Genomic DNA, 22,098 nt, shown 5'->3' on the forward strand with positions numbered 1-22,098 from the left:
GGAAGACCATTGCTTGGTGCCCATTTTCATGTTTCTAAGTTTTCAAGTTAGAAACATGAAAATGGGCACCATGATAGCTTCTAAATAGATCCTTAGTCATGGCCACTTTGAAGGAAATGGGATCATGCCCTGATTTGGGGGGAATTTTAAAAAGATCCCCCCCCCCATTTACAGAAATGTAGTTATCGCTGTTATTTTTTTTTAAGATACACAGGCACCATGATAGCTTCCACACAGGACCGTAGGATTTCAAAGGAAATCAGATCATGTCTTGATTTTTGGGGTGTTTTTAAAGTTAAACCTAAATCAGAATCTTCCTCTCAGGTTAACCACTTCAAAAATGAACACAGGGAACTTCAAGATAGAAATATTAAACTGGGTGAGCGTACAGCACATAGCTGGTCATGTGAGAAACAACTCAGAACTTGCGTTGCCATGCTTGTGTCTCAACACTTTCTAAAAAACTTACTTTTTTTCATGCCATCCACTCATTTCAAAGTGCTAAAACGTGTTTGTTTTTCAAGACGCACCCACTTCAAACAGAAATGCCATTGAATAGACGATCCTTTCAGGGTCTGACAGAGTTCACACACTCCAGGGTATGCCCAGCCAATAATTGTAATAACAATAACAATACTAATAATGATGATGATGAGGCTACATTGTCACAGAGGATTCAGTAATCATAGCAGCAGCACATACAAAATGCAGCTACCTTTTCATGACGAGGAAGGATTAATGCCCTGAGTCAAAGCAAGACATGAACAAACCGGCCCTCTGAGGCGGGCACAGAGGAGGAGAGGCAGCAGGCGGCTATGCCCCTGAAGCACTGAGAGCAAGCATGCCATAGGCTTGTGGGTTGACCCACCCGGCCCATCTACATCTCCCAGGCACCAGGAGAGCAGAGAAGCAGGCAGGGAGGTGCTACACGATGTACGACTAAGCCATAGATCTCTGGGGAAATAAGTCCCAGCAGATCCCGCTACCCCACAAAGCGGGCACAGAGAGGCATGCAGAGAGGTGGCAGGTGTTAGCTGGTGCTAAAAGGGTTAAATTATGCTGCAAGAAGAAGGCTACTTCAAGTGAAATATGGATGATCTGAGCTGGAATGGGGTGGCTTGAGTGAGAGTTTTGGAGAGATTTACAAGAAGAACCCCTAAAAAGACCCCAGACTCATATCTGAAATAGCCCCAGAAGTATATTCCAGACTCCTGAGCCATGGACAGGAAGACCTTGAAGTTTGATTCTATGCTAATCAATGTTATACCAATAAGTAAGACTTTAAAGACGTGCAGGGCTGTCTTTGAAGAGGGGGGGGGGAAGCAACACAGTGGACATTTTAAAAAGCGTCTTCTCAGAGTACAGTCAAAGCCACAGTATGCTGAGAGAGTGTGTGAGTGTGCTAGCAAAGAGCTGAGCATGCTCAGATGGTGTCCACTAGGAGGGAAAGTTGTTTTGAAATCTTGTGGTAGCACCTGCTGATAAGAAATGTCCTAACTCGAAGTTAGGCATGAGAAGCGACAATGCTGAGCAGACAGGACACCTGGAATATGACCTAACATGACCGAATGAGGAACACAAGTTCAAAGAAGATGTCTTATGCGCCAATCAAGATAAGACACCCATATAGCAGCCATGTTGTCTAGGACCCCATGAGTATCACACATGAAATATTGGGAAGGGGGGACACCTAACTTCTAATTGGTGAATGGGTGGTCTAATCACTTATTCATGCCAATTATGATTGGAAGATGGTGGTCTCATCACTCATTGACCCCCACCTTTGAGCCAGAACAAGTGTATAAAAACACAGGTAGTGGAGCTGTAAGTTTAGAATTTTTTTATTTTCTCTTCAACTTCACCTTGGACTGGAACTTGATGGAGCTGGGTAATTATGAATCTCTTTACAATTTTAGACTTTGGGACTCAGGGTATTTTCCTGAAAGTTGGGACTTAGAGTACCATTAGCCTCTAAGACTTGGATTTAGTTTCTGAAGCTGGAACTTGAACTTATTTCCAAGCTGTCTATCAATGCCAAAAAATGCTTATTTCCTCCTCCCACTTACCCATTAAAAAAAATTCATTGCAACCCAACCGCTGAATGGATATTTCTGAAAATCTACACAAATTACCCCCAATGAGCTCAGTAATTTTCAGGGCTCTATCTTTAAAAATAAGGAAATTATGGGCATTTTATCGCCCAATACAAATCAATGTGGAAAAAACGCTCAAAATGGTGTCCGGAGCTCCTGATTGACGCAAAGCGATCTGAAATGAAGCGAAGGTCCGAAGATCCCTAGATCCGATCTGGATCTGAATTTAGCAGGTCCAGATTGGGTCGCTCCGCTCCGGATTCGGGGATCCGAAACAAAGCGGAGCACAGCAATCCAGACCAGAGATAGGATGGGAAAATAACCCTACTCCCTTATCATGGGCCATTCCTACTCCCCTAATTGTTGTTTATCTTCAAAAAAAGTCAGGACAGAGCTGCTAGTCACATAATTGTTGCATCAACCTTGACCCTTAAACCAAAACTTGTTTGATCCTAGCATTCTCCATTAGCTGAGAGGCTGGATGACAGTAAAAGACACAGATTGGGCAAAGACCACATGCAATTAATGCCAAATGATTCATGAATGCTGCGTATGTAACCACTTAAAATAAAACAGAAGAAGGGAACTGACCACAGGTTTAGAATAAATATTGTCAAAATGTATGACTTTTCCAATGACCGTACTTCTGCTTTCCTTTAAATCCTGTGACTAATTATTACCTCCTCTTGACTTTCAATACACACATGAGAGGAGTTCGCAAGATGTCCCTCTCTGGATTTTTAGAACTCCTTAACATAAATTAAATGCACCAAGGGGGAAAAGAAAGAAAGAGCAAGGATGGATATGATTGGCTAGTTTTATTATAAAATAAAACAAACAAGACCACATTAATTCCTGTTTTGATAAATATGATGGCAGATTCATAAGCAGGGGATCCTCCAATTCTCTAATTCACAGATTTTTTTTCCTTATCAGATCTTTACAATTGAGATTGGGCCTCAGTAGAATAATGTAACATTTAGGGACAAAGATGCAACCCAGGAGACCAGCACCGGAGGCCAGGATGGAGAAGATCTCCACGGCCATCATGAACTTCCCCTTGGTGCTCAGGTAAGTGGGCACAAAGGAGACCCAAACGCTGCAAAACACCAGCATGCTGAAGGTGATGAACTTAGCTTCACTGAAGCTGTTGGGCAATTTCTTCGCTAAGAAAGACAAGCTGGAGCGTGTTCAGAAGAGGGCAACCAGGATGATCAGGGGTCTAGAAACAAAGCCCTATGAAGAGAGACTGAAAGAACTGGGCAGGTTTAGCCTGGAGAAGAGAAGATGGAGGGGAGACATGATAGCACTCTTCAAATACTTAAAAGGTTGTCACACAGAGGAGGGCCAGGATCTCTTCTCGATCCTCCCAGTGTGCAGGACACGGAATAACAGGCTCAAGTTAAAGGAAGCCAGATTCCGGCTGGACATCAGGAAAAACTTCCTGACTGTGAGAGCAGTGTGACGGTGGAATCAGTTACCTAGGGAGGTTGTGGGCTCTCCCACACTAGAGGCCTTCAAGAGGCAGCTGGACAACCATCTGTCGGGGATGCTTTAGGGTGGATTCCTGCATTGCGCAGGGGGTTGGACTCAATGGCCTTGCAGGTCCCTTCCGGCTCTGCTATTCTATGATTCTATGATACAGAAAGCATTGAAACAAAGAAGGCAGTCTGGCCAGACCGATTTCTTCCACAAACCAATGTCCTGTCTGATGCCCAAATATCTGAGGTTGGGAACATGATTTTTATTCAATTATACCTGAAACATTGAGCCATTGAGGAAAACCACATGAAGATGGAGATAAAAAGAGCCATGCTGGACCAGACTAAGATTTCTTCTAGCCCCTCCCTCCCATTTTTACATTCACAACAACCCTATGAGGTAGATTAGGCTGAAAGGTAGCGACTAGACCCAGATCACCCAGTTTGCCTCCCCTTCCCCACTTACTTGCCTCCACAGCGGACAGCTCCCTCCCCTACTTACCTGGTGGCGGCACCACTGTCACAGCACGGGTGGTGGTGCTGGTGGTGGCAGGTAAGCCCCTCCCCCCCCACTTACCTGGCTCCGTCGTGGTCCAGGCAGTGGCTTCAGCTGCGGCCCAGGCCTCAGGCTGGAAACAGGCCCCACTTATCTGGGTCTGGAGCTTTGGAATGGTCCAAATCACTTTGGACCATTCCAAACTGCTTCGAGCCGATCTGGACTTCCGCTGATCCACTCCGGAACTGGGCTTCAGAGGTCCTGATCGGCCCACTCCACTTCGGATCCGGGGATCCGTAACAGAGCAGAGCACACCCCTATTCAGAATATATTTGATGTGAACCCTATATTACACAGTTTCAGTCTGTGTTGATTTGTGATTCTGTTCATCATCTTATGAGAGCCTCGTGTGGCGCAGAGCGGTAAAGCAGCAGTTTCTGCAGCTGAAACTCTCCCCATGGCCTGAGTTCGATCCCAGCGGAAGCTGGTTTCAGGCAGCCGGCTCGGGTCGACTCAGCCTTCCATCCTCCCGAGGTCGGTAAAATGAGTACCCAGCTAGCTGGGGGAAAGGGAATCACGGCCAGGGAAGGCAACGGCGAACCACCCCGCTATAAGGCCTGCCAAGAAAACAGCAAAAGCTGGCATCCCTCCAAGAGTCAGTAATGACTCAGTGCTTGCACGAGAGGTTCCTTTCCTTTCCTTCCTCATCATCTTATGACAAATTTTGTCGAGTAAGTCTGAGTACCCTGCCCTGAGTGCATTTTCTCATCCTTTTCCCTGTTAGAAGCCCCCCTTTGCCAGGTGTGTGGGGAGGTGTTCTCCAGGGCATTGGAGAAAAGTCCCAGAGGGGAAGCTGGTTTGCTGCTACAGATATGATCCTTGTCCGGAAAGGACCATTTCTAACTCAACAGGTACGTCAAACATTAACAGTCATATAAAAGTGCAGAATGTACTGGGGCCAAGGGAAAGATCATGGACAGGAGAAGAGTCCCCCATTTCCCCCCAGTAATATTTCCCCTCTAAATTCCAATGTATACTGTGTGGTTTATTGGTTTGCAAAGGATCCCCATTGTGCTGGAAAAAATAATTTCCTCTCAATAAGTTATTAATAGTCCCAATTCCAGAAACCTTTAGGGGTTTTCCCCTCCATCTCTGCATTTCCTTGACTTTTCATACAAAATTTCAGAGCTGGAATGGTTTTGGCGGAACGCTGATCGGAACAGTTGTTTGGTCACCATTATGCGCGTTGGAGCATGGGACCCAAATATCGCACACATCCTTATTTATTTATAGTGATATCAGTAACATGTTCCCCAGCCTCTGCACCAGCACTCTTCAGAGGACAGTACATAATCTTAAGAAAACGATGGCTTGTTTGCCTATTCAGACTTCTCTTTCTAGTTCCAAAGTTTTCCTCCTTGCAGAATATAGAACATGAGCCTGGTACAGAGACCATTAAATGGGGATGGAGAGAAATATTTTGTACATATACTGCCACTGGTCTTGTGATTGCCAAAGTTTAAACAGAAAATAAGCAATACTGGAAAATAAGCTAGAGAACTGATATTTCCATCTTTAGGGCTGAAATGGCCCCACAGAAAGAACATCTGTGTCATGTTTGGGAAAGTTCAAAAGTTGTTGCTCATTTCAGATGCAGATCGCTGTGTCTCATGCCCAGAAGATCAGCAACCAAACAGGAGCCAAGACCAGTGTGTGTCCAAAAAGGTCCACTTCCTTTCCTATAAAGAGACACTGGGCTTTGTTTTAACGTCTCTGGCCCTTTTCCTCTCTCTGATCACATCTCTTTTGCTAGCAATCTTCATTAAATATCATGACACTCCAATTGTCAAAGCCAACAACCGAGACCTCACCTACGTCCTCCTCATCTCCCTCCTGCTCTGCTTCCTCTGTTCCTTCCTGTTCATCGGACAACCCACAAAGGTCACCTGTCTTCTCCGACAAGTTGCCTTCAGTATCATCTTCTCTGTTGCTGTTGCTTCCATTTTGGCAAAAACTGTCATGGTGATTCTGGCCTTCATTGCCACCAAGCCAGGAAACATGGCAAGAAAACTCATGGGGAGACAATTGACAAACTCCATTGTCCTGGCTTGTCTTCTCATCCAAGTTCTTATCTGTACTATATGGCTGGTGACCTCACCTCCATTCCCAAACTTGGACTTCCACTCCTTGGCAGGGGAGATCATAGTGGAATGTAATGAAGGGTCTGACACCATGTTTTACACTGTCTTGGGCTACATGGGCTTCCTATCACTCATTAGTTTTACTGTGGCTTTTCAAGCAAGACAATTGCCTGACACCTTTAATGAAGCCAAGTTCATCACCTTCAGCATGCTGGTCTTTTGCAGTGTTTGGATCTCCTTTGTGCCCACCTACCTGAGCACTAAGGAGAAGATCATGGTGACCATGGTGGTTGAATCATAGAATAGTAGAGTTGGAAGGGGGTTATAAGGCCATCGAGTCCAACCCCCTGCTCAATGCAGGAATCCACCCTAAAGGCTCCCTGACAAAGGGTTGTCCAGCTGCCTCTTGAAGGCCTCTAGTGTGGGAGAGCCCACAACCTCCCTAGGTCATTGGTTCTACTTTCGTACTTCTCTAACAGTCAGGAAGTTTTTCCTGTTGTCCAGCCAGAATCTGGCTTCCTGTAACTCCATAGCCAGCATTGACTTTCTCTTCATGCTCCTGTAGTTTGGCTCAAAGGGGACCTAAATTCTGTAAATCGCCAGCATGCCAAAGGTGATGAATGTGGCTTTGTTAAAATTGTCATGCCATTTCTTTATTAGGAATGCCATCATAAAGCTATGGATGGACAGGAAGCCCATGTAAGCCAGGACAGGGTAAAGCAGGGTGAATGAGCCTTTGTTTCATTCCACTATGATCTCCCCAGGGAGGGAACAGAAGTCCAAGTTAGGGAACGGGGAAAAGTTACCAGCCAGAAAACACAGATCACAGCTGAGATGACAGGACACACCAGTGCCAACGGAGTTTGTCAGAGGCCAACTTCCAGAATGTGACAAGTTAAGTCAAGTTCAACCGGCCCAAGGAGAAGCAACCAACATCGCAATCCTGTTTTTCTCTTTCATAAGTTCAACTTCATCCCCATGCGCTTGGGCTACGGTTCTTTCTCTATAGCCTGGAATTATCAAAATGACAGTAATTCTGGAGCAATCCCCCACGGATTGCCATCCAGCAAGTTCATAACAACGAAATCCACCAGAAAACATGCTTTATATAAATAGAGGCTGATTCATTCCATGTGGGGCTGGGGCGGTGCCTGATCTCTTGGCATCTTCTAATTTTAGGTGAAGATCTAATTCTCCTGCTGCAACCTGCAAAGGCAGCTCTTTTTCAGCTTCTCTTTGGTCACCGATATCCAAGGGGAAGTGTTTCTGTGAACGTGATGATTTTTCTGCTGCTGCTGCTTTTGGCCCTGCCTCGAGCCACCCAGGGGATTCTGAGGACCAGGTGCCTCTTGACCAGACCTACTGAATGGCAAGATTATTACAGACCAGGAGACTACATTATTGGTGGGAACTTACCACTTGGCAGTTATTCTTACAAGGAGACGGAAGACTTCCGTAGTCTGGCTGCATTAGCGATTGTCGCTCTTCCAGTGTAAGTGTTCACAGGAAGGATCTCGAATAGATGCTTGCCTGTTTTTCTTTCAGTTTACAAGTCTCCTTCCAGGGATATGTATCAGCAATACTGCTGATGTTCAAAATGTCCTGTTTTGATTTGTAAATCTCAGAGGCTTGTCATGATTTGCTCTGACCCGTAATGACAGTTTCAGACGGAGCAGTTCTTCTTCGGCTTCATACCGAGGGGTTTTCTCCAAGGAGCAGAGGCAGAGCTCACTGAGAATTGGGTTTCAGGCTGACAATCTGGTACTTACTAAGAAACGTCCCCCATCTTATGATCACCCCATTGTTGAGTAAACTGTCCAGAAGTTCAGACAAATTTTATGTTAAGTTTCTGTTGGAAGATAAGTCCTCAAGAGTAACTTTGGCTGTTGCTAAATTTCTTACAGTGGCAGCCAGGATTAGAGCTCTCTGTGTATTAGACGAAAGTTGATAATAGCTCTAACTGTATGATTTCATATTTGATTCTTGTTTTTTTCATGGATCTATGGATCGCAATAAAGAAGTATGGTATGGTATTTTCAGCTGTTAACTATGATAGAGTAATAGAGATCCCATTATGGGAGTTTTCTGCCACTGAACAAGTGTTGTGGAAGGGTGGGGTGGGGTGGAAGAGAAGGGACAGCTGTTGCCTTCATCTTGTTCTAAGGTAGCATCATGGCTGACCACAGATGGAAACAGGATAGTGAGCTAGGTGGAGCCTCATGGCTTTGATTCAGTAGGGGTCATCTGATGTTTCTCTTATGAAGTACTTCTTCAACTAAGTCATGGAGGGGCCTGGTCAATCAAGTATTGTTAGCCAATGTTAAGCCTGAGAAATCTGCATTGTGGGAAGGATCCTGGCAGAAACATTCTCTTATTTTGATTATATTGGTTTTACCTGTTAGCCACCATGGAAGCATTTCTATCCTGTAATGTGGAAAATAATAATAATGAAAGTAAATGTTAAAAAGTACTTTTTCAGTGTACTGAATTAGATCTCTGATCCAGCAGGGCTCTTCAGACATTCCCCTGAAATGCATCTAGCAAGACCTTGCGCCTCTGTGTGCTCATAACACAATCTGAATTTGTCTGGGAATCCTTCATGGAGATGTCTTCAGTCTAGATGTTGTTGTTTTGGTTCAAATGGGGCTCAACTAGATGGACCTTTGAAGTTTCCACTTCTCATCAGTTCCACTGGGATCCTCATCTACCTCCCAATGTCACTCTCACCATTGCAGGACAATACTTAAGAACTACCAGCACTTCCTCGCCTTTGTATTCACCATCACTGAGCTCAACAATGATCCAACCCTCCTTCCCAACACAACACTCGGCTTCCGCATCTTTGAACACAAGGATATTATCCGAAGGATGCATGAGAACAGCCTCTCTCTGCTTTCCACTCGGGGACAACGGATTCCCAATTATAAATGTAGCAGGAAGGATAAACTCCTTTCCATTATTGGGGGACTCGACTCCCAATCTTCAAGGGAGATCGCATCCTTAATGGGCATCTACAAGATCCCACAGGTAAGGATTCATCTAGGGATCGATAGGTGGGGGTCCTACACAACTCAAGAACACTAAGATGGACAGGCTGATCTCTGAAAACAAAGTAGACAGGGGAGAGTAGTGGATCAAATTTCAGAGGGTTAGAGATTGCATTCTGGGTTTTAGCTACAAACATCCATGTTCTTAACAAAGGTTTGTCTAACTCAGCAAATTGTTGGAGGTGTCGTACAGTTAATGCTTCTTTAGTTCATATGTTCTGGAAATGCCCAATAGTTGCCTCCTGTTGGGAGGAAGTCATCAGACGGATAAACTTTGTATTGGAACGCTTTTTCCTGATGTACATTTTCTCTTAAATTATGTACCTGTTTCTTGGAATATAACACATGATTAGCATAAATGGATTTTTCACACCCCCTTGACTGCTAAAAGACTGATACTGCAGCACTGGAAAGATAAAAGTTCACCACCTATAATGCAATGGATTGAAGGCCTATCAGCACTCACAACATTTGAAAGAGTGGCATATAGGCGGCATTCATGCATGGACTTGTATTGGGATATTTGGTCTGTTTTTACTGATGTTTTGGTTATTATTATTATTATTATTATTATTATTATTATTATTATTTATTTATTTATATAGCACCATCAATGTACATTGTACAAGGTTACTCAACTCCTTTTTCATTTTTTAAATCCAGTAAAATTTAGGATGTTTTAAGGATGTTTTATTAGCTATGTTTTTAATCAGTTTGTAATGTGTTTTATATTCACTGTTGTTGCCCGCCTCGATCCAGGTGGAGAGGAGGATAAGAAGTAAATTATTATCGATGTTGTTGTTGTGTAAACCAGCTATTCAAGGTGCTGGACACATTAGTTCCTATACACTTCCGGCTGGTTGTAATTAAGACCCAGAATGGAATCCCCACCGCACCAAATTCAGATCCACCAGATAGATTGCCTCAGTTCTTGAGGGCTGGAATAGGGGCTTTGTAACTTTGGCCATTTCTACACCTGCTTTTTGACCCAGGATCATCCCTGTGCATCCAAATGACACACAGGGGATCCTGGGAGCAGGCAGGGATGATACCTCCATTTTCCTGGGATAATCCTTAGGTGTAGAAAGGGCCTTTGACGAAGTTGCGTATTGATGCCTATGAATTTTGATGCCTATGAATTTTGATGCCTATGAATTTTGATGACAGAGGCATGGACACTAGTTAGTGGGGGAAATGACCAGGTGGGTGATGTTGCATACATGTCTTTCTAGTCTTTTCCCCAGGGGCAACTGGTTGGCTCTTTGTATGTTCCTATTTCCTTATCAAATTAGCCTATACTTCAGCCACACACCTTCCGATATAACCAGGATCAGAATTAATTTCTACATAGAGTTGCACGTGGAAGGTAAATAGTTGTGGCATCAGGATGATTTGCTGTGGAAGTGGGGCAGTCTTTTCTTGCCCAACTGGAATTCTCTCCTTCCTGTCTGCTGCTGTCTCTAGGGGAATATCTCTTTAGCCATTTCTAGCAGCTGGTCCTTTGATTCAGCTCCGTGGCCGCCTTCTTCTTCTTCTTCTTCTTCTTCTTCTTCTTCTTCTTCTTCTTCTTCTTCTTCTTCTTCTTCTTCTTCTTCTTCTTTATTTATATAGCACCATATAAATAGCAAGACCCTGCCACATAGGCTTACAATCTAATAACAATTCTTATTAACTCACTGGTCCTTTTTCAGTCCTGCTTTTTTTTTTTTTTAATGCCTTCTAGTCTTTATTCCTTGCTGTTTGCTCCTGCCATCCATTCCTACTGGGGGGGGGGAATCCGCACATCATTCTCAGGGTGCTTCCATCCGCCCCCAGTGCACCCCGAAAACGATCGTGTAACTTGCCTATAAAAGAGCCGAGGAAGAAGTGTCCTTGCCGCCGCCGCCACCCAACTCCCTCCTCGCCGGCCGGCTGGGAGACCTAGGCAGAAGAAGGCGGGGTGGAGAGCGGAAGAAGCTCTCCACCCCGCCTTCTTCCCCCGAGCTCTCTGTCCCAGCCGGCGAGGAGGGAGTTGGGTGGCGGCAAGGACGCCTCTTCCTCGGCTCTTCCAAACGCAAGTTACACAATCGCTTTCACGTCGCACTGGGGTCGCTTAGAAGCGGTCTTGGTACGACGTGCGGATTTCCCCTGGGTCTCTTTCTTCATGCCTTTTCTTCCTGCTTTCCCTGGGCTTTCCCCTAGGTTTTTGCCTTGTCTCCTTCTTCTCTTGTGGGCTCCCTGAGCCATTTAAAGTCACCTTGACCTCATTCCCTTTCCTTCCTTTCTTTAGCTCGGTTATGGCTTCTTTGACAATACTGAGGAAGAGAAAAAGGCATTTCCTTCCTTCTATCGGATTGATCCCAACGAAATTCCTGAGTATGTGGGCTTAGTCCAGCTGCTCCTGCATTTCCACTGGAACTGGATTGGGCTGGTTGCTCCCAGTGATGAACGTGGTGAAAATTTCATCCAGTCCCTGATGCCAATGCTCAAGCAGAAGGACATCTGTGTGGCCTTCACTGAAATGTTCAAGTCAACGGACCCGCACCATCGTCAGCGAATCAAAACTGGGTCTATTCCTAGTTCTTGGTTTGAACCCAAAGTGATTATTGTCTTTGCAGACACCTTTACTATACTACAATTAACAGGACTGATTGGCCATGATAAAAATATCAATACCCCATTTAGGAAGGTTTGGATCCTGACATCTCATTGGGAAATTGCTCTTACGGGATCCCACTTGGGCGAGCGCTATCTCAAAAGCATGCATGGTGCTTTGCACTTCAAAGTCCATAGAAGCGAGAAGCCAGAATTCAAGCGTTTTCTTATGGCTTTAGATCCACTCCAACCGCAAGGAGATATCTTCCTCCGTCTCTGGTGGGAAAGGACATTTTTCTGTCAGTTTCTGAAATCGGGCCAAACATCTTCAACTGGAAATAAAAAGTGTACTGGGAAGGAGAACCTAGAGGATGTGCCATACTCCCTGTTTGAAATGAGCATGTCCAGTCGCAGCTACAACATCTACAATGGTGTTTATTCTGTGGCACACGCCTTACGTGCCGTACCTGGATCCAAACGTGCAATGAGGAGAGAAGGCAAGAGGCCTCTGGCTATTCAGCCATGGCAGGTAACATCCTCCTGCAGATTTAGAAATCTTTTAAATGGTGCCTTCATTGCTTGATCTATATGTTTATTTATATAACACCATGTACATCGATGGTGCTAAATAGATAAATAAATGAATAAAAAGTAAAGGATGAGCCTGGGGAAAGGGCGGTACATCCCTTGTAAAGATGGTGAGAAAGACATTCTCCATGGCTGCCATTTCCCTTAAGCAGCATTCAGAAGTGAGTGAAGAAGAGGGCAGAGTTACAGCGCTCCTTTAAAAACTGAGTGTTTACATTTCTGAATATTGAGGAGGGAGGAATCAGGCAAGCCTTTATATGAAATAAAAAGTACTAGACAACAAATTGGTATTTGTCCCCTCCACAAGATCCCAAAACATTCTAAACATCCTAAGAAAGACATTTCCCATGGAGATGCTTTCATGACAATCATTTATTTATGTATTTATTTTATTTACTACATTTTTATACCACCCAACAGCCGAAGCTCTCTGGGTGGTTCACAAAAATTAAAACCACGAAAAGCACAACAAAAGAATCAACAATCTAAAAACACAAATACAAAATACAGAAGCCCAAACCACTGAATAAGCATATCTGAGCATAATGTTCAGTATTAATCATTAAAGTAAACAATGGAGTATGAGGAAAAGCAATTTGCAAAGTTAATGGCAGTCACAATATATTAGGAGATGCCTGAACTCACTCACTCTGATTTCTCTGTGCATCTTCCATTTCAGATTCTTGTCCCTTTGGTGACCGTCCGGTTTAATAACAGTGCCGGGGACGAAGTCTCTTTCACAGAAACTGGCAAGAGATACAATATCCTGAATTGGACCATCTTCCCAAATGGATCTGTTTGTCCTGTGAAAGTTGGAGGAGTGGATTCAGGGGCACCCAAAGGCCAAGAATTAATCATTCAGCCTGATGCGATCGTGTGGGCTACGGAGGTGGGGTTGAAGCAAATGTCCTGGGGTCATGGGAGAATATTACACTATTTATTTATTTATTGCATTTCTATACCGCCCAATAGCCAAAGCTCTCTGGGCAGTTTACAAAATTAAGACAATTCAAAGTATAAAACCATAATATAAAATACAATATAAAAGCACAACCAAGATAAAAACAGCAGCAATGCAAAAATATAGTTTTACTGCTTTTAAATTATATATCGTTTTAACTTGGTTTATGATTTAATTTGTTTTTAGCTGTGTATGTTTACTGTTTTATACTGTATGCTTTTATCTGTACCTTGAGATCTTATTGATATAAGGTGGGATATACATGTTTTAAATAAATAAATAAATAAATACAAAGTTAAAATACAAATTTGAAACAGCAAAGTTAAAATTAATTTATAGACTGTTAAAATACAAAGAGAATGAAAAGGACTTCACCTGGTGTCTAAAAGAATATAATGTAGGTGCCAAGCGAACCACCTTAGGGAGCTCATTCCACAGCTGGGGTGCCACAGCAGTGAAGGCCCTCCTCCTGGTAGCCATCTTCCTCACTTCCTTTGAAGGACCCCTGAGGATGACCTTAGGGTCTGGGCAGGTACATACGGGAGGAGGTGTTCCTTCAGATAGCCTGGCCCCAAGCTGTTTAGGGCTTTAAATGTTAATACCAGCACTTTGAATTGGGCCCGGACCTGGATTGGCAGCCAATGAAGCTGGAAAAGGACTGGCGTGATGTGGGCTCATCAGCCAGTCCTTGTTAGTAACCGTGCTGCCCTTGTTTTGTACCAGTTGAAGTTTCCGGACCGTTTTCAAAGGCAGCCCCACATATAATGCATTGCACTAATCTAAATGAGAGGTTAGTAGGTTGACCATATGACCGGATTTGCCCGGATTTGTCCAGGCTTTCGATGGCCAATCCGGATTTTTTTCAAAGAGCAGCTCTAGGTACCCGCTAACAGTACCTCCGTCTTGTTTGGATTGAGTCTCATCCAGTCCATTACCGTGCTCAGGCACTGATTCAGAACAGCCACTGCCTCACCTGAAAAGGAGAGGTAGAGCTCCTTCTCACCCTTGAGAACAAAAGTGGTCTTTCTAGATGAGATCAAAGGCCTACTGAGTCCAGGGAGGGGCTGTTGTCCATTGATAACCCCCCCCAAAAAAACCCACCTTTGCATCCTGGTGTGTGTGTGTATATGGCATATTTATCCCCATCGTGGCTGTGCAGTGGTGCTGCATTGGTTAGACGATGCAGCCTCCAACTCGCAGCAACATCAGGCTTCCCCCACCCCTGAAATTGCACTTTTTTGCAGTGTGGTTTTACCATGCCTTGTTGTGGTGGTGGTTCTGAGGTCACCACGTTGTTTTCCCCTCTGACATTGGTGGCCTCGGTTTAAGCCCAGGGTGTGTGGTTGGGTTGGAAATTCAAACCCAGTTGTGATTTTTCCTCTATACAGGGTAAGCACGGGAACACAGGGCAGTGGGCAGCCTAGATGAACCAAACAGTCACCACTGCTGCAGTTTTCCAGCCAGATAGGCCACACCCCCTCCTGACATCTATATTTATCAGCTCTGCTGCACAACAACAACAACAACAACAATAATAATAATAATAATAATAATAATAATAACTTTTCTTACCTGCCTCTCCATTTTGATCAAGGCTGGGAACAACAGTAAACAGTAAAATACATAAAACTGAATTAAACGTAATACACATTGTTAAAACATCCTAAAAAAATTCTAAAAATTCTAAAATCATCTTAAATGCCGATACTGCAGCATTTTGAGGGAATCAGCCACAAAGACATGTTGCATAGACACCTCCCTGATGTCCCAGATTTGGATCCTGACATTTCATGGTAAGGCTGAAAAAAGTGCCCGGTCTGTGGGCCAAGGGATGTGTGAATCAGCAAACCCAGAGCTTGTTGAGGTTCTCCAAGTTCCATCTCGAAGCTTGATCCATCTCATGCCCATATCATCCTGCAAGCTGTCTGTTTACATGAATATTTCAGCATATTTTCAGATATATTATTCAAAACGTACACATCTTTGGTACACTTCTTCTCCCATTAATTAAAGCAGATTTCTATGCATTTTTCAAAGGAACACAGTTTCATGTATATTTTCATATGTACTCCTGCTGTCAAAAGCATTTGGGGTGGGGTTGCAAGTATGACATTGAAAACTTGAAAATGCACAGACTTTGGCCACAATTGTGTTTCAGTCCAAGTTCACTCTGAAAAGTGCAGACTGGTAAATCCAATTTCTGTCTTCCAATTTATGTGAGCTATTTAAATGTTATCTCTAAGTAACTGCAGACACTTGGAAGATATTTGGCCCTCCTAAACTGCTGATCCTATCCATCATGTGATGGGAAACTGTTGAGTAACTCTGTTTGTGCAATTTTCTCCCCATAAAATCCTTACCTGTTTGTCTTTCCCTCTTTAAAAGACACCTTTTGCAAGGTGTGTGGAGAGGTGTTCTCCAGGGCACAGGAGAAAAGTTCCAGAGGAGAAGCAGGTTTGCTGCTACAGATGTGACCGTTGTCCGGATGGGACTATTTCTAACTCAACAGGTACCTCAACCTTTGAGAAATATATACGAGGGCAGGAAGTGCTGGGACCTGGGGAGTGGACCTGGGGAAACCCATAGACTAAGGGCCTTGCTAGACCTACCTTAAAATCCTGGCATATGGAGGGGCCAGTCTGCACTAGAAGTAGCGCAGGCTGTCTCTCCTTTCCACACACCAACGCGATGGGGTAAACGAAAGCCCCATCGCATCTGCCATTTTGTTTGGGAACTTAAAGGAGCCATGTGCTCAGGAATGCACCAATGATAAAGGTAGGTGTTGTTGTTGTTTTTAAAAAAGGGTTCCCCGCTCTCCCCTGCCCCCAATTCCGCCCCCCTGGACACGATCCCCCCCGCCTGCCCACAATCTCCCATTCCCCCCGTTCCCCCCTGGCTCTGTTCCTCCCCAGTTCTCCACCCTGCCCTGATGGTCGCAGTGCTCCTGTGGAGTGCTGCATGCTGCTTTTTCGGCTATTCGCAAGTAAATGCGGTAGCCAGGAAAAGTGGCAGAACAGCCTACACGCCCGTGGTCTTGGGCTCAGCCCAAGACTGCGGGAAATACCGGGCCACAACTGGTGCCAGTTATCCCAGGCCAAGAGAGGGATACCCCTGCCTGGGCCCGGGATCCCCTGTGCATCATCTGGACGGACAGGGGCCAGCCTGGGGCTCGCACTGGGCTACCCCATCATCTAGCCAGGCCCTAAGGGACATGTCTATGCTAGTCATTTTTCCTGGGGTCATCCCTGGTTCCTGGGGGCAACCAGGGATGACCCCTCCATTTTCACAGGATAACTCGTTGCCTAGGTATCCCTATTTTCCCTGCTGTCCCGGAACCATCTTGAGGAAAATGGGAGGTGCGGTGCACGATCCCCCTCATCATGGAAATGGGCACGGAGCTGTGGGGAGACGTTCCATGCCCTTTGGGGGGAGAGCATTTTCACCATCCCTGCTGTGATGGGGGTTGGGCACAAGTCTTTTTTAAAAAGTTATCTTTTTCAATGTGCACACGTACGTCTCCTCATCTCAAAAAAGTATGGTGGCCATGACAGCCCTCTTCCCTTCCAGGATGTCACGTGGTCGTCTAGATGCTGGGGGGAGGATCACGGAAGCAGGGAAGTCTGCGATCCTCCCCCTTCTCTCCCTCTACACCCTTAGGTATAGACGTGCCCTAGGAGAATAGTTTGCCATTTCCCTTATGAATATTTTGTCTATAAATCTCATTTTGAACTGCATACTTCAATTGTTTACTTGTTTGCAAGGTATTCACAATTTCCTGAAATAATCTTCTGAATCATCATCATCATCATCTCAGAAAAGTATTAAAGTTGCAAATACAGAATCTATTGTGTTTTGTTTCATATTCTCATTGGCTCACCTTTATGTGAATAACTTTTATCCAATTTATCCAACCTTGGGTTGTTTTGATGTCAGACCTGAAGCTGTTTGGAAAGAAAGCTGATCTGGGCAGGTGGTTGGTCATTCTTGTATCAATTGAAACTTTGATATCTACAGTGATTTCTTTAAATTCTTCCTCAGACTCTGCAGCAGAACATCTCTTCAGAAGAAAATACATAATCCCAATATAATGAATAGTTAGATATACAATAGATACAATCCGTATGCCCATTTAGAAGGCACCACAGGTATCAGATTGTGGTTCAGTTCTTACTGGATTTTATTTCTACTTAGAGAATGTTCTTCATTGCAGAATATTGAACATGAGTCACGTACAGCAGCTATCAAATGGTTGAAAAAATAATTTGTACCTTTTCTGTCTCTGAACACGCACATGCCAACGCTTAAACAAAACATGAAATGTGTTAAATAAGCTAGAGGATGTATATTTCCATCTTCTGCTTTGAGTACTGAACCGTTCCCCCCCCCCCAAGAACATCTGTGTCACATTTGATATACTTCAATTGTTGTTGCTCATTCCAGATGCGGCTCGCTGTGTCCCATGCCCAGAAGATCGACATGCAAACAGGAACCAAGACCAGTGTATCCCCAAGAAGGTCCACTTCCTTTCCTATCAAGAGATATTGGGGTTTGTTTTAGCATCTCTGGCTCTTTTCCTCTCTCTCATCACACTCCTTGTGCTAGCAACCTTCATTCAACACCGTGACACACCAATTGTCAAAGCCAACAACCGAGACCTCACCTACGTCCTCCTCGTCTCCCTCCTGCTCTGCTTCCTCTGTTCCTTCCTGTTCATCGGACGACCCACAAAGGTCACCTGTCTTCTCCGACAAGTTGCCTTCGGTATCACCTTCTCTGTTGCTGTTGCTTCCATTTTGGCAAAAACTGTCATGGTGGTTCTGGCCTTCATGGCCACCAAGCCAGGAAACATGGCAAGAAAACTCATGGGGAGACAATTGACAAACTCCATTGTCCTGGCCTGTCCCCTCATCCAAGTTCTTATCTGTACTATATGGCTGGTGACCTCACCTCCATTCCCAAACTTGGACTTCCACTCCCTGGCAGGGGAGATCATAGTGGAATGTAATGAAGGGTCTGACACCATGTTTTACACTGTCTTGGGCTACATGGGCTTCTTGTCACTCATTAGTTTTACTGTGGCTTTTCAAGCAAGAAAATTGCCCGACAGCTTTAATGAAGCCAAGTTTATCACCTTCAGCATGCTGGTCTTTTGCAGTGTTTGGATCTCCTTTGTGCCTACCTACCTGAGCACTAAGGGGAAGACCATGGTGGCCGTGGAGGTCTTCTCCATCTTGGCCTCTGGTGCTGGTCTCCTGGGTTGCATCTTTCTCCCCAAATGCTACATTATTGTGCTGAGACCCAATCTCAACACGAGGGATCATCTAATAAGGAAACAGAATTGAGGAACCTAACACTTAGAAGCATGTCCTACTAGTCTAGTTTCTAGGGCTGTGCTCTGCTTCTCTTTGGGTCGGAGAAGCAGAAGCGGATCAGGGTGGCTCCCCTTAAGGTGGAGGCAAAGAGGATCGGGGGGCAGTGGAGTGTCGTGGAGTGGATCAAGATGAAGGCGGATCCTTCGCCTCAATCCGGAGCTCTGAAAAAAAGGTAAGGGGGCCTTACCCTGCACTGCCACCGCCCGTGCAGCGATGGTGGCAGAGCCAGGTAAGGGAGCAGGGGGGAGGGGGGTCTTACCTGGTCCATCGTGACCCATCACCAGTTCCAGGTTGAGCCGCAGGCTCTAGTGAAGCTGGCAACGGGCCGTGATGCGCCAGGTAAGTCATGTGCGCGAGGGGGGGTTACCTGGCCCTGCCGCCACCGCCGCCCATGCAGCGACAGCGGCGGAGCCAGGTAAGGGGGCAGGGGGGAAGGGTCTTACCTGTGTCCATCTGCGGTCTGGCCTGAGGACGGATGCAGGTAAGGGGGGAGGAGGGAGGGAGGCCTTACCTGGCGCCACTGCCGCTGCGGAGCTCCAATTTGGATCCGGCGCAGAGCGGACCTGATCTGGAAATTTTGGATTGGGATCCGAAGCAGATCGGGGGGGGGTCTGTGCACAGCCCTACTAGTTTCCTGTCAAGTCTATGTATTTAATGAATTGAATAAAAATAATCAATATGTAATGTGCTGAATTATTTACTAAACAACAGGGAACTTTTCACATTGTAACCTCTGTGCTCTGCTGAGCGATTTGCTCTTTCGCAGTCAACTGGAAGAGAATGTTAAATTGATGTATCTGTGGCAGTAAATTCCCTAACAGTTATAGGATAAATTAAAAAAAAATAATCATGCCAACACCACTAGGAATTTGCGTCATCTATGATGGATGGTGGCTGCGATGGTCCAGTCATGCCTGTTTCTAGAGTAGTATAATTTGTATGGATTTCAATTCCGCCTAACAAGAGCATTCTCTGTTCTGCTCCCAGGATTGTTTTAAAGAGGCAGGTTTCATTTTGGGGTAAGTCTGCAAGCCTGAGATTTCCCAGAGCATGCTGGTACCTCCCTCTTTTCCCTCAGGAGTCCTGGGTATAGGTCAGTTTCTCTGTGCCCTTCTCACCTGTGCTCACTATTAGAGGGAGGGAGTCAAACAGGAAAAATATACTATATACAGCATACATAATCCTCCTCTTCCTCCCCATTTTATGAAGATAGTTAACAGATTTCAGAATTTTGTTGGATGTTTCTCCGACACAGTGAGTTCCTTGTCTTCCCATAACTGTAAATGATCTCTGGATTACCTCTTGTGTTTTATATTGGAGTTGTGCATCAACCACAAGATGGGACTCAGACTCCAATTCAGCACTTCAGAAAAGGGCCGATTTGGCACACACCAATGCGCCAGGCTTTAGCACCATCTCAATTGGATTTCTCCATTTCCTTTGGAAGACTCAGTAATCCCTGATGGCCACACAGCTTGCATCTCCTAATTGACAGGGACAGTATTTGTTGGGGCAGAAATTTTAGTGGTACCTGGATACATTTTGCATCCCAGGTATAAATGAAAAAGTCCTGACTTCCCCCATCTAGTGCTCTTCAGATTCTCTTCCATCATTTACAGTCACCAAACTTTTTAAGAATGATGGAATTGCAAGTCTAAAATATTCGGAGGGCATGTCCTCCCAAGACACAGGGTTGTCCTAAGTAACCTTCTGCAGGATCTCATTCAGGCTGCAGTTCTAACTCTAAACCAGACCATCTGTGGCATGGGAGTGAAGGTAAGGTCCATGCTGCTCCATGAGACGTGAACCTCTCTCTCTTTTTTTTCTCTCCACTTGGCAAAACGGTTGACAAAACGTCTGCGCGATTTGTGACTTGAGCTTTAACTCAGGCAGTGAATCTTCAAAGCTAAGGAAGGCATTTCTTCCGTGAAAGTGGGGTTCTACATTTTCTAATTATCTGAGGTTTGTGAAAGGCAAAATACACAAAGTCTTCAAAATGTTTGGACTACTTTCACTGAAAACAAAACATTCTTTCTGCTTATCTCTAGCTGCTAAGCACAGGAGAAGCAGCAAACACTAGGAAGGAGGAGGCGAAGGGGGATATAACACTAAGGGGAATCTAGCCGCAGGAGAGGAAACAAAAGCTTCAAATTTCTTTCACTTGGGCCGGGTGGAAACACAAACTGACAATTCTTTTTCTTCTACTTTTAACACAAACATTAACTTTTCTGTAATTCACATTCCAACACTCAAGGGCGATCCTTTGAGAGGTACATTTATTTAATTACATGTCTATGTTTGCAAATTGATTCCAATGACACAGCTGAAATTAACTTTGGATCAAAAGATCCACAAGGGGGCAATCTAACAAAAAAAGACGTTCACAAAACTTTTTTTAACTCATTCATACACAGTTTCAAAGTTTCTTTTTTCAATTTCAATGAAAGCTTTCCCAAAGACAACAACCTTAACCAATGGGCTCGGGGACTCTTTTCCAATACGGACTATGAACAATGGAGTTACCACCCTCCCTCTTTTCCCTGTCAGGGGGGCTTTTTACTCACGAAATAGCTGTCTCCCGTCTTCGCCCTTTCTTATCACGTCTGATTGCAATTTGTTGTTGCCTGTTCCCTTCCATCTGTCGGGGTGGAGTCGGTTTCGTAACCTTGGCTCGAATGGTCCCGTCAATTCGGTCTCCATGTCTGCACAGTGCACGATTCAACCTACTAGAGGCAAGAGAAATCTCTTGGCGATCGCTTCCTCAATCAAGGCCCTCCGTTCCACTGGCAGGCATGGATCCGACATGGGTTACATCCGAGTCACACGCCATTTGTTAGATCAATGTTCTTTTCACCCAAGGACGAAATCCAAACAGCCCTTAAGCACGACTCCACCATTCCAGCGACAGAGGGTTCAAAAGCGCTTTATTGATTAGTAATCAAGGCCTGGTCTCTTCAAAGACTGGGCATGTTTAGCCTGGAGAAGATAAGATTGAGGGGAGACATGAGAGCACTCTTCAAATACTTAAAAGGTTGTCACACAGAGGAGGGCCAGGATCTCTTCTCGATCCTCTCAGAGTGCAGGACACGGAATAACGGGATCAAGTTAAAAGAAGCCAGATTCCAACTGGACATCAGGAAAAACTTCCTGACGGTTAGAGCAGTACGACAATGGAACCAGTGACCTAGGGAGGTTGTGGGCTCTCCCACACTAGAGGCCTTCAAGAGGCAGCTGGACAACCCTCTGTCAGGGATGCTTTAGGGTGGATTCCTGCCTTGAGCAGGGGGTTGGACTCGATGGCCTTGTAGGCCCCTTCCAACTCTGCTATTCTATGATTCTATGAAA

General features: G+C 44.9%; 1 protein-coding gene across 1 annotated transcript; it reads left to right on the top strand.

The window, feature by feature from the left end:
- The first annotated feature begins 3,117 nt into the window (after nt 1–3,117).
- LOC134413186 (vomeronasal type-2 receptor 26-like) lies at nt 3,118–18,723 on the top strand. Its single transcript, XM_063147315.1, has 6 exons — nt 3,118–3,164; nt 8,947–9,238; nt 11,528–11,836; nt 13,100–13,309; nt 15,767–15,890; nt 17,822–18,723. The coding sequence occupies exons 1-6, from the start codon at nt 3,118–3,120 to the stop codon at nt 18,721–18,723; spliced, it is 1,884 nt and encodes a 627-aa protein (XP_063003385.1).
- Nucleotides 18,724–22,098: the final 3,375 nt, after the last annotated feature.

This window comes from Elgaria multicarinata, chromosome 23, assembly GCF_023053635.1.
Source record: "Elgaria multicarinata webbii isolate HBS135686 ecotype San Diego chromosome 23, rElgMul1.1.pri, whole genome shotgun sequence".
NCBI classification, from domain to species: Eukaryota; Metazoa; Chordata; class Lepidosauria; order Squamata; family Anguidae; genus Elgaria; species Elgaria multicarinata.

Excerpts from the sequence above, each read along its gene's own strand:
- LOC134413186 (XM_063147315.1), top strand. The coding sequence starts at position 3,118 with ATGGAGAAGATCTCCACGGCCATCATGAACTTCCCCTTGGTGCTCAG. Across the intron at positions 9,239-11,527 it reads GCATCTACAAGATCCCACAG|CTCGGTTATGGCTTCTTTGA; the intron begins GTAAGGATTCAT and ends TCCTTTCTTTAG. Across the intron at positions 11,837-13,099 it reads GTTCTTGGTTTGAACCCAAA|ATTCTTGTCCCTTTGGTGAC; the intron begins GTGATTATTGTC and ends CTTCCATTTCAG.